The sequence below is a fragment of the Egretta garzetta genome, unplaced genomic scaffold (genome assembly GCF_000687185.1).
Source record: "Egretta garzetta isolate BGI_Z169 unplaced genomic scaffold, ASM68718v1 scaffold77, whole genome shotgun sequence".
Lineage (NCBI taxonomy): Eukaryota > Metazoa > Chordata > Aves > Pelecaniformes > Ardeidae > Egretta > Egretta garzetta.
In genome coordinates, this window is record NW_009260130.1 from 43,341 (window position 1) to 55,075 (window position 11,735).

Here is an 11,735-nt window from a genome sequence, read left to right on the forward strand (position 1 = left end):
TGGGACTGCCCTTGAAGTACAATTTGAAAATGAAATTTTTGCCTCTCTACTGCAGGCAAAATTCACTCCCAGGCAGAACAAGACGTAAGCTTCACATAAGTCTCATTAACCTGACCTAAGAACCTACCAGAATCTTTCTGCTGGCTTTAAAGTACTTTGCACTAAGACTTCTGGGTTTACGTGTGACATGACCTCACAACAAGCCTCATTTTAGCTCTTTTCCTTTAATTCTCAGACGGGAATCCTGGACACGGCAGAAATTCAACTGAATTTTTGCCGTGAGCTCATGAGTCACAGCCTGAGAGGTCGCTTCTGTTACTGTCTAAGCACTCAGACAAGCAGCATAAAACTCAGGATTGCTGACAAACAAGTGCAATTGGCAAGAAACATCAAATGCTACCTGCTGGCCTGAACAGGAAGTCAGATGTTTATTACCCTGAAACACATGTCATAGCCATAATTCAGTCCATTGCCACTACCATTTTACAAACAAGAAACATCCAATTCTGCAGAACTGGCTGGCTCAGGCTCAAAATGAGCTATACACGCGTCTTCAGCAAACCCAGAAAGGGAAATGGCAGGTTGTCTGCTCGTGGCATGATCCTTTTGGCATACACACGGAGTGAAATGCGCTGTATTTTGTAAGCCTACATTCACTCAGAAGTTTGTTGACTTTTACATTGCTTTGCTTCCTGTGTACATTTTTAGGTCCTGAGATGCGAAGGTGAATTATTCTGCAAGACCCTGCGCTATGAGTTTTTCATTCGTTTCAGATCCCAGATCCTGTGCTGATCCATCAATGTAGCTTCATGACAGGCTGTATTGCTCTGGTTCAGTCTTTCAAATTTAAAGAAAACAGGAAGGGCCAGTGAAACTATTACTGTTAGAAACCAACCATTTCCCATCTTCCTTACACAAACAGCATGTCTACCACTCCTCAGCATCCCTACCACCTTGGAACATTTTCGTCTGGCAACACTGCCAGCTTGATTTGGCAAGAGCCTCTTGTACAGCAATCTACTTTCCACCCTAGGGCTTGAACTGAGGGGATGGGAATGGACAGTTGCAAAGTGCCTTCCCTAAAATAGGCCAGAGTTAACCTGAGAAGCCTCTCCAACTCTAAAAGGGCCAGAGAGGAAAATAATACTCCCTGCTTAGAGATACAAGTAGGAGAATCTCAGACATTGAAGACAAAAAGCTGTAAATGTATGCCAGACCAGACAATATTCAAGTGTTCTTTGGGAGTCAGCAAGCTTGGGCAGATAAGCAGCTTGCACTTCATAATTAGTTATTTTATATGCTGCAAATTCAACTTCCAGGATTTAAAACCACAAGCACCACTACACTTTTGTTACAGAATCCATCTCTGCGCTAACTGGGTTTACAATGTACGTTGGGCAAAACTATGAACTGCAGGAAGAATATGCAGCAAGAGATTCTATTTCGCCGTCCCACCTCCTCACTGTGACTCATTAAATTTTTTTTTCCTCTGCTTGTCTGGGCCAGTTCACTTGCAGCCTTTCTCCCCAGTACCCTGTTTTCTAAAAACACTGAGCCATTCGCTTCATGTTAGGGCATTTTAGGTGTGCTGCCAGGTGCTAAACCTAAATGAGTCTTTAATGCTTTGCTAGATGGGGCCTGTGAGACAAACTTGGTATTTATTCTCTGGCTTGAGCATGCAGTATGTCTGCAACATCCCTCCCTTCTTCCTCTCCTCCCACATGCCTCCTCTCTTCCCCCACCCGCCACTGACAGTCTGGTACAGTCAGCAGTGACAGCTAGGCAAGGATTAAAGAATCTGCTGCAAAAGAGCACTCCAGTTTCTAACTTTCCTCTTTCCTCTATCAGACAGAGCACAGCACAATCGAACCCTGTTCAGACACGTCAAAAATCAGGCTAACCAAACAAGCCACGGAAACACGCAGCGCTGGAATGCGCAGCCTCCCTCCCTCGCACAGCAATAAACAACTCGGGGAGAGCCTGCGCCGTCCGACCCGCTCACAGCCAGCCTGTGGCGCGCGTTGCAGGGTAAGGCTCTCCCAGGCGAGCCACAAACCAGCAGCTCAGGCTGGGCCCCCCCTCGGGCACAGACCAACCCAGCCAGCTACACCAGCAGCCCTGTCCATCCCATGGAACTCCTTCATGGGTAAGGTGCAGCTTCACAAACCAGGCTGTGCGTGACAGCCAGAAGACACTCGGAGCTAAGGAAAGGGGAAAAAAAGAAGCTAGCAAAAGGGACAGAGTACCAGGGTGCAGAAGAGCACGGGCCTGTGCGCTTTCATGTAGCTCTATTACACCTAGAGCCGGCCCTATTTATCTTCCTGACAGAGAGAATGCACTGCTGACTAATTATCAGCATCATACTACAGAAAAAAGCTTGGGAACTTGAAAGCTTATGTAGCTTTTCTCCAGCTCTACCGGTTTATCTAACACAAGGTATTTTGCCCAAGTACCACATGTAGTTTGCCAAGGCTAAACAGACACAGTACTGAAATACAGAGGAGAGAGAGGAAAAGATTGATGGCAGAAGGTGCAGCAAAGCCGAGGTGTGGGAGGAAAGAAACAGAAAGGGAAGACATATTGCAGGGACCACGGCTACCACAAGGGCTCTCCCTTTTATTCTATAGTATTTTTTTCAGATACTAACAACCAGATTCTGATCGTTTTGCAGCTTAACTAAAGACAACTCCTTCTGGCACTGAGCCGGTGCCCGGTCTGAAAGAGGGTGTGCGACCAGAAGTGAGACTGACAATGAGAAATCAATGTTTTTGCTGTGGTTCTCATACCTCCATGACTTCAAAGACTGTAACACTTCCTTCCCTAGGACTGCTCCTCGTTTACACTGCTGCATGCAGCAGAGCAGAAAGAAGCTTTAAAGTAAAACTCATTTGTAAGGTGACTTTAAAATCTCTCCACATGCAGCAGACTACGACTCAGTAGGAGAGTTCAAGAAGCTGGATAAGCTCCAGCGCTGGACGTGGCCTTAGTCAGTCCTGCTGTCTGTAAAAATGGTAGATATGTCTGAATCTAAGGAGCTTTTACAGTGAGGGTTAGCTGAGAAGGATCCCTGTAGTACCACTGGTTTTCTGGCCACACTTTTACTGATGTGAATTGTGCAACTTCAGCTAGGAACTACTTGCTGAGTTAACACATGCATCACACTTTTATACAACACTCCTCTCCCCAGACTCCCAAACATCACCCAACCAATCACTGTTTTTTCTCTCATAGGACAGTAGGCCAGGATGCAAACAGCTTCCTCTGCATCCAGAAGCTGAGGAACTACAGCACGCAAGCAAAATCTTGCCCAAAATCTGACAGAAATCACTGGCTTAATCCAAAACTGACTGCAGGTTCTCCAAGCGCCGGTCTAGTTGTGCTGTCTGGGTGGGGTTTCACCACGCTCCCTTGAATTAACTTTTACTCACACATTAACAGCTAGTTTTTCTCCTAGAATGGGATCCCAAGCGTTCTGGATCCCACTTTTTGGCTTCCTCACACACAACAGGTTTAGTGAAACATGAAATAGTGAAATGGTCCTACCGGTAGGTGTACGGCCCTATTTCCTCTACAAGAGGAGTATCGCCTTGAAGCACTTCTAAAGGATTTGTCACATTAAAAAAGTAGAACTGCATGTAGACTGGTGGAGGAGGATCTTCCCAGGCTTCAAAGGTTTCCGTGCCGTTTTTCAATACTGTTCCCTGAAACAAGAGAAAGACAGATTAGCTGATATTTATAGGAAAGAGAGGAATTCTGTGCCCCCGGAACAAGCACAGGCAAGAGGATTCAAGACCCAATTCTACAAATGTTTACAAATGTGGTTTACCTTGAAGCATCTCACTAAATATCAACAAGATCAGACACATGCTACAACGGCTCACAGGCTAGAGGCATGTGTTTGTTGGGGCTGTTGTTCCAATTCTTCCCACAGACACCTCTGCCTGACATTTTTCAGAATGAAGACTTACCAGCTGTGACACAACGATCCTGTTGCATTTCCTGTGTCAGCACAAGCCTAACCTGGTGTAAGATACCACGAAACATGCCAACGTTGGAGAAAAAAGCAGAACTCAACAGTGGGAGGCCAAGAGGTCCTAAGAGAGACCTCTTCGGAGCAACAAGGCCAGAAAAGCAGCTTAGATTCCTTGTATTTATGAAGTCTTAGCCTAAGAACGTCAGATTCCAGAACAGCTGTGAGATTCTGGCTCCAAAGCAATTAGACTTTCTTCTTCAGTGGCCTGTGAGGAAAACCTGCAAGTGACAGAAATTTCTTTCCTGTAGGCATACTGGGATTCGTGCCTTTCTGAGGTCTCCGAATAGGGCAAAGATTCTTCAACCTCTGTCTTTAATTACTTCCCTACAGCAATGAGAGTGCATGCATCTTCAGACCCGCTGCCTGTCAGTCTATTTTGTAACCAGTAAAAGGTGGACCTACAAAACAGCTATAAATAATGATTTTATGACAGGAGCACTTGAGTAATGAATCAGTAATTCCTTCCCCTACCAGCATATACATGTTTTAAGGAAAGTCACAACCGTACCTGTACATAGCTGCATTAGAAACACGTAAGGGGTTGCAACCCCTCATTTATTAGGGGTTTTATCCATTTTAGACAAAATTCACCCCAACTATAAAAGCCACCCCCGCCCCCCCCCCCCCCCCAGAATCAAGGCTTTTCATGTAGTTATAACACTGGTATTGCTACTGTGGTAGTAAAGAGAAATTTGGCTTCCAGAGTGGAATTTTCAGGAATAAGCACAAAGAAAACTATCTTTGAAAACCATGTCACCTGTAGGCAGAAGAAGGGGGGATAATTTGCAATTAAATGGGTCTCATCAACACTTGCTCCTTCTATTCTTCTGAGAAAACAAGTCAAATATTGTAAGTGCAAGCTCAAATGCCGGGAAGACTGGACAGCTGCCATTTCTTGGTTACTGTTCATGGGGTCTTTATCAGCCACAGTTGCCTCAGCACTCATTCTTGGCCTTCCCACTTAAGGAGCTGTTTTCTCTCAATGTAGATTTTAATTTTCAGTGGTTAGATAAAGAGAAGACTGTTTCAAAGAAAAACTTATTGGCAGGAGCTTGGACTGGCAGTAGTATTGCTGAATAGCAATGAAAGCCAACCCAGCTGGTAGCACTTCGCAGTTGCAGACTGCTTTCTGCTAAGGAAGTCAAACCACGTATTCTGTGCTTACCACAAAAAATAAATATATTTTAGACGTGCTTCAGGAGCTTTGTGCATTTCTTTGGAACTACCAGCACTTCAAGCACCTCACCTACACCATTTCCTACACAGCCCGATGCTTTTGATCCTATTTTCTTGCAATCTGTGCCAAAGAGGCTCATCCCTGCATTCAGACAGAGCCCTCCTGAAGTTGGTTTGTAAGATCAGGAACAGAAAACCTCCCCAAATCAGGCAGACTGTTTCCATGATGCCACCATAAAGGGCTGGAAGCGGGACAGCCATGTATTTAAGACATCTACGGATGACCATGATAGCTTTTCTCCATATGCAAATAACCACATTACTAAGTCAATTATTTCAGGGGTGGTGGTGTAGTAAACTGCTGATGTCGGCTCCCTTCCTAAGTTGTATAAAGCTCACATCTCCCACGTGCATGAAATACGATGAGTATAAGCTTGACATTGACAAACAGAGTAACTATTGCCTGTCTTGACCTTAACCACTGTATCATAGAATCATAGAATCATAGAATGTTTTGGGTTGGAAGGGACCACTAGAGGTCATCGAGTCCAACCCCCCTGCAGTCAGCAGGGACACCGCCAACTAGATCAGGTTGCTCAGAGCCCCATCCAACCTGGCCTTGAATGTTTCCAGGGATGGGGCCTCCACTACCTCTCTGGGCAACCTGTTCCAGTGGTTTACCACCCTCATTGTAAAGAATTTTTTCCTTATATCTAGCCTAAACCTACCCCGATTTAGTTTAAAACCATTACCCCTTGTCCTAACGCAGCTGGCCCTACTAAAAAGGTTTTCCCCCTCTTTCCTATAGGCCCCCTTTAGGTACTGAAAGGCCGCAATCAGGTCTCCCCGCAGCCTTCTTTTCTCTAGACTGAACAAGCCCAACTCTCTCAGCCTGTCCTCATAGGAGAGGTGCTCCAGCCCTCGGATCATTTTAGTAGCCCTCTTCTGGACCCGCTCCAACACTTCCATGTCCTTCTTGTGCTGAGGGCTCCAGAGCTGGACGCAGTACTCTAGGTGAGGTCTCACCAGAGCTGAGTAGAGGGGCAGAATTACCTCCCTCGACCTGCTGGCCACGCTCCTCCTGATGCAGCCCAGAGTACGGTTGGCCTTCTGGGCTGCCAGGGCACATTGCCGGCTCATGTCCAGCTTTTTATCCACCAGCACCCCCAAGTCCCTCTCGGCAGGGCTGCTCTCAATCCTTTCTCCCCCCAGGCTGTATTGATACTGGGGGTTACCCCATCCCAGGTGCAGGACCTTGCACTTGGCCTTGTTGAACCTCATGAGGTTCACACAGGCCCACCTCTCCAGCCTGTCCAGGTCCCTCTGGATGACATCCCGGCCTTCTGGTGTGTCAACCGCACCACTCAGCTTGGTGTCATCTGCAAACTTGCTGAGGGTGCACTCTATCTCACTGTCCAAGTCATTGATGAAGATGTTGAACAGCACCGGTCCTAGTACGGACCCCTGAGGGACACCACTTGTCACCGGTCTCCATCCGGACATTGTGCCGTTGACCACTACCCTCTGGACACGACCATCCAGCCAGTTCCTTATCCACCGAACAGTCCACCCATCAAATCCATAGCTTTCCAATTTAGAGAGAAGGATGTTGTGGGGGACCGTGTCAAAGGCCTTGCAGAAGTCCAGATAGATGACGTCTGTTGGTTGTCCCTTGTCCACTGTATCTAGGAATTTGAACTGTTCCCTAACAACTACTAACCATATTCAGGGCACCTATCTATTGCTCAAATGTCTCTCACAGGCGGCAACTAAAATGAGAGATTATTACCCTGTCTAAATGTGCAATGTTTAAAAAAAAAAACAAGTGCACCCTGGTCATATTCATTCCAGTTTTAGGCTCCAGTCTACCCTTTATGACACAGGGATCACATTTACGATGTTCGGTGAGGCCACGTTCCCCTGTCCCCCTCTCCTGAGCTAGTCTGAAAACAAGCAACTCCCCAATTCGATGTAGCATCGCTAAATGTAACATGGGTTTCTAGCGCACTCCCTCTCTATAGACATATTCACAAAGAGCATTAATAAGAAGGAAGTGAAACAGCTTTTCTCTGGCAGGTTGGTTTAAACACAGGCTCTTGAGATTCTGAAATCATAAGTGATCCCCTGGGAGATGGGCTACAGAGCAAAAGGGTAGTGAAACTATGCCATCTGGTGATTTTTTTTCCTGGACCTGCATGACACCGTTTGGATCTCCCACAGAAATGATGTGTCTATTTATAGCTCTGTACAGTGACAGCCCCAGTTGTAAACCCAGACTCACAAACTTCTGAGCTGGATTCAGATAGACACCCATGAAACTCTCAAATAATAAAATACGGTAAGCTCTCCTATTTTTTCACCAAATGTTACCAGGGATCTTTGGGTCTATTACATGATATTACACAGCCTGGACCCGAAGGAAAAATACGAGCACATATGTTTAGGGAAAACGTACGTCCACGTCCCTCAGCTGGTGGCATTCAAGTTCAGCTCTGATGACTTTGCTCCACACCAGAACATAACCTGATGTTAGGGATTGCTTGATTTTTTGTCAGAGTTTGTGTTCATTAGTAGGTGGGGCAGGCTGTGAGATGTCAGATCACAGGACTGCTCTTTAATCTGAAATACATGAAAGATACAGCTCCACTGTAGTTGTTGCTGCTGTACTGCGTAAGGCCAGAGAATCAGACCTTTCCCCCTCACACATTTATATGCAAGAACAAGAGACACAATTTAAAGTCTTCAGAAACCTCAAGTCAGACCCTAGTCCTGCAGGCAGAAGCCTAGAGCGGCCTCAGAGTCACAGATCCTGTCTGAGAGAGATGTAAGGGTGTACCTACTGCAAGATCACAACCTAAAACCAGTGGACAATATGATCACCTGCCTTCACTCAGTAGCCCAGCAGGGGTTCTCCTTTCCACGTGGAGTCCACACATTTCAAACATGCCAAAGCATCCTTCCCACTGACCTTATTATCATGCAGGTCCTGAATTTGCATCTATTTCATTCTTTGGTGTTTCCTTGTCTTGACCATGCTTCACACAAAGAAAATAAAAAGAGAGCTTCCCCTCCCAAATGTAACTGTTACTGGCAGTGATGGTGGGGGTGGGAAAGGGTATTGAACATTTTTGGAACCTACACAGAAAATGAAATTTCCTTTTTTTCCCTGGAACTGCAAAATGTTCTAATTCCAAGACGTAGCTCTATACGTTCATCTATGACAGAATTTAATTGCAACTTTTAAGACAAGAGATAGCATAAGCTTTCAGACCAACAGGAGCAGAATTCTCTGACCCTGCACCTTGGGAATGGTCTGCTCAAAAGGAGCATCTCAACTGATCCTTCATCTAAAGGATCCTTCATCAGCACTAAACTGGGCTGAGAGCTTCAGTATTTCACATTAAACAAGAACAACAAATAGAGATCAATACATAAACTAAATCAAGGGAAAAAATATCTTCCCTATCCTTTTCAGTCCTAGACACTCCAGAAAATCCAGCTCCAGAGATAGCTGACAACCTAAGTCCAGTGAAATTTCAAGGGGTTAGAAGACCAAGCGTTTTCTAAAAATCACTCTAAGGTATGGGGCATAAGGAAACCACTTGAGGTAAAGGACCGATTGCTCAAGTTTGGAATTAAGTGCATAGATCAAAGGCTGTTACATTCATAAACTGCACGCTTATGGCAATAAAATACATAATCATATAACCAACATACAGCATAAGGCGAACAATGCTAGGAGCTAGGAAGGCCTCTCTCCCATGGGCAGCTAGTTTAGTCTTGTTTGTTAAACTTGTTTTGCCCTTATTCGATGGGGTTTCAGGTGCTAGCCCCTGATAGATATGAACAGATATCGGGCAAGTTAGACATCTGATCTGGCACGGCACTCTAATTCACAAAAAGCCAGTAAGACTGGCAAATAAGACAGAGAGCAAGTTGACAAGATTTGAATGCCTTCCAGGAAAGGTGCTCCCACTGTCCTCGTCACTACACATCTGCCTCCTGATTTTCAAGGGGATGTGAAGTCCAACGCCAGGCAGGATTCCCCACTCTTCCCACACTCTCTTTGCATCCAAGATCCCTGCCTTTGGCTTGAAAGGATGCAGCACACAAGCCCCCTAGTGACAGCCGACCCTTCCTCGGTGCTTCACAGGTCCTGGGTTTGGACACAGAGGTGCTGCAGCTGCTCCAAAATGCTGTCTTCCATTTCAGCTGTAGTTGAGACTGCAAAGACAGCCCTTCACTGCAAGTCAGCTCTGTTCCAGGACTGCTGGAAAGCCCTCAAAGGAACATGAACTACCTGTCATAAGGGCAACCTCTTGCCCCTTCTGCACCTCCTCCAATGACAGAGAGGTTGAGGAGGCGAAAAAGGGACAGAGCACAGAGATAACATTTCATGTCCAATGCCCTGGACTGCAGAGCGCTGGAATGGCTTAAGTCTTGCCCCATTTCAAAGGCAAATTGAGATTTGTCTATTTGCACAGGATTTTCTAAGCTGCATACACGGTTACACAAGAGACAGCAACTTTCTAGACTACACACAAATGAGAAAAAGCTCATTTGGAAAGCACATGTGGAAAGCAGATGAATCAGCAGAGTGATTGGGAGCATGCTGCTTTGGGGCTGAAAGCTGTAATTCCACAGTTTGTGTGTGTGGCTCTCGGAGAAGGCCCAGGAGGGTGTCAGTGGCCAGCGCAGGGAGCAGGACGCTCGATCCTGTGCAATCCAGACGTACGCTAGCACGAGCTGAAGAGTGGTAAGCAGGAAAAGACTGAGCTCTGGAAACTTTATCCTGCATTACTGAAAGCCCTGCTGAGCAAATACCAACTTACTCTTACATAATCAACCATTAAGGGTAAGGAGCATGTAGCTAGGAGATAATACGCATAAGGAGGATCACGCCTAATTCCCAACAGTCCTACGCTCTCCCGCCAAACCATTTTTTTTAGCCCACTGCTCTTTTGATAGTGAAATAAGACTTGAAACCAGAACTTCAGCTATGATGCAGAGGATGACAGGCTCCTTTCCAAAGAGACCTAAGATTTGGGAAAATGCTTAGGCACATGCCTATGCAAAGCTGTACTGATTTCATTTGGTTTGCATACAACTTTGCATACATTAACACTTGCATCACTTCACACCTGGCTTTCAGACTGCCTAGAAAAGGTACGGGCTGACGATCAAATGACTTCAGGATAAACCATTCATTATCCATGCTACGCTCCAGCACGGCAGAGGCACGTACCTGAGAATGAAAACTGCAGGATTAGCTGTACGAGCAGTTCCTGAAGAGCAGCTGACACGATGGCAGGCTGCAATGACAGCTTACCCTATGGTAGCATTTTTTTTTGGGTATCCCCTGAAGTTTAGAGGCACGCTTCAAGGTGCCACAACTTGCTTTAAGCTGACTGCCAACCTAAAACTGCACTCGCTAAACCAAACTGATTGAAGTTAAGACAATACAGCTTCTACGTTAGGAAATGTTCTCTGCCGATACCCCAAAGAAAAGAGCAGTACATTGGTTAGGACATCACAGGGAATCAGCAGACTTTGGTCACTGGTTAACCACCAGAAGGAACAAATCTCTTCATCTGTTAGCACTCTTGGTTCCTCTGTCAGAATAACAGAGAGGATGATACTCCTCAGACTAGGTAGATAAATAATTGTTCTTTTACATGCTTCACAGGTGTTTTAAGGAAGTTCCTAACACAGCTGACTGTTCTCACTGGACCACTGGATCAATCCCAAAAACCAGTATGAGAATGGAATAAAAGCTTAGGCAGCCCACGAACAGCAAAGAGCTCTGCATTCAAAACAATGCCAGGATGGGCGTCCCCGAAGTGTGCTACAAGCAGCCTTTAACAACAGGGTGAAATGCCTTGCTTCATCACCCAGCCTGGGTAACTACCACGTGTTTCAGCCCATAGCAACTCTGGCTGTGCGCCAGAGGCAGCAATAAATGGAGCAGCAGAACAAGATGCAAGAAATCTATGATAGGGATGGCAAAACAGGGGGGGTGCTACTTTAGATGTCCCCTGCTCCCCCTTGTGTGCTGCTGCTCTGGAAAGGGCTTCTCACTACAGCTGCTGCCCCACAGCCAGTAAAGCTGCCTCAAGAGAGCTGATTTTTACTCATATTTACTCAATTTTTACCTGGCCCGGGCCCCATGCAGCCTGAGCTCCACCCTGAGCCCCAGCCTAGCCAAGTGGTGCAAGGCATGGGGGGTTCACTGCCCTTGCCCTGCCCAACCACAGCTGGTGCAAGGAGGGAGCCAGACAACACCGCCCGCCAGCCCCCTTCCTCCCTCCCTCTCCTCCCAGGGTTATTTTGAGAGGGAATAAACCCGTCAGGAGGGATTGGGGTGGGAACCGCGCCGTGCTCTCACCTGCTTCACCTGCAGGTCCACCGCCGTCTGGAAGACGTGTGCTACCAGCAAGGAGATGCTGGCGATGAGCAGCGTCATGGCCAGGACCCCCACGGTGACGAGGCACAGCGACTTCATGGCTGCTGCCGAGGAGGGACACAG

At 46.5% G+C, this 11,735-nt stretch overlaps 1 protein-coding gene across 1 annotated transcript in view; it reads right to left on the reverse strand.

The window, feature by feature from the left end:
* Positions 1-11,729, reverse strand: part of SCARB2 (scavenger receptor class B member 2) — a 23,604-nt gene extending 11,875 nt beyond the window's left edge. Inside the window, exons 1-2 of the mRNA XM_009641510.2 lie at positions 11,595-11,729; positions 3,544-3,701 (exon numbers count right to left, since the gene is read on the reverse strand). Of these exons, the coding sequence (XP_009639805.1) occupies positions 3,544-3,701; positions 11,595-11,711 (275 nt within the window). The 5' untranslated portion in view covers positions 11,712-11,729. The remainder of the gene's footprint in view (positions 1-3,543; positions 3,702-11,594) is intronic.
* Between the last annotated feature and the right edge of the window lie 6 nt (positions 11,730-11,735).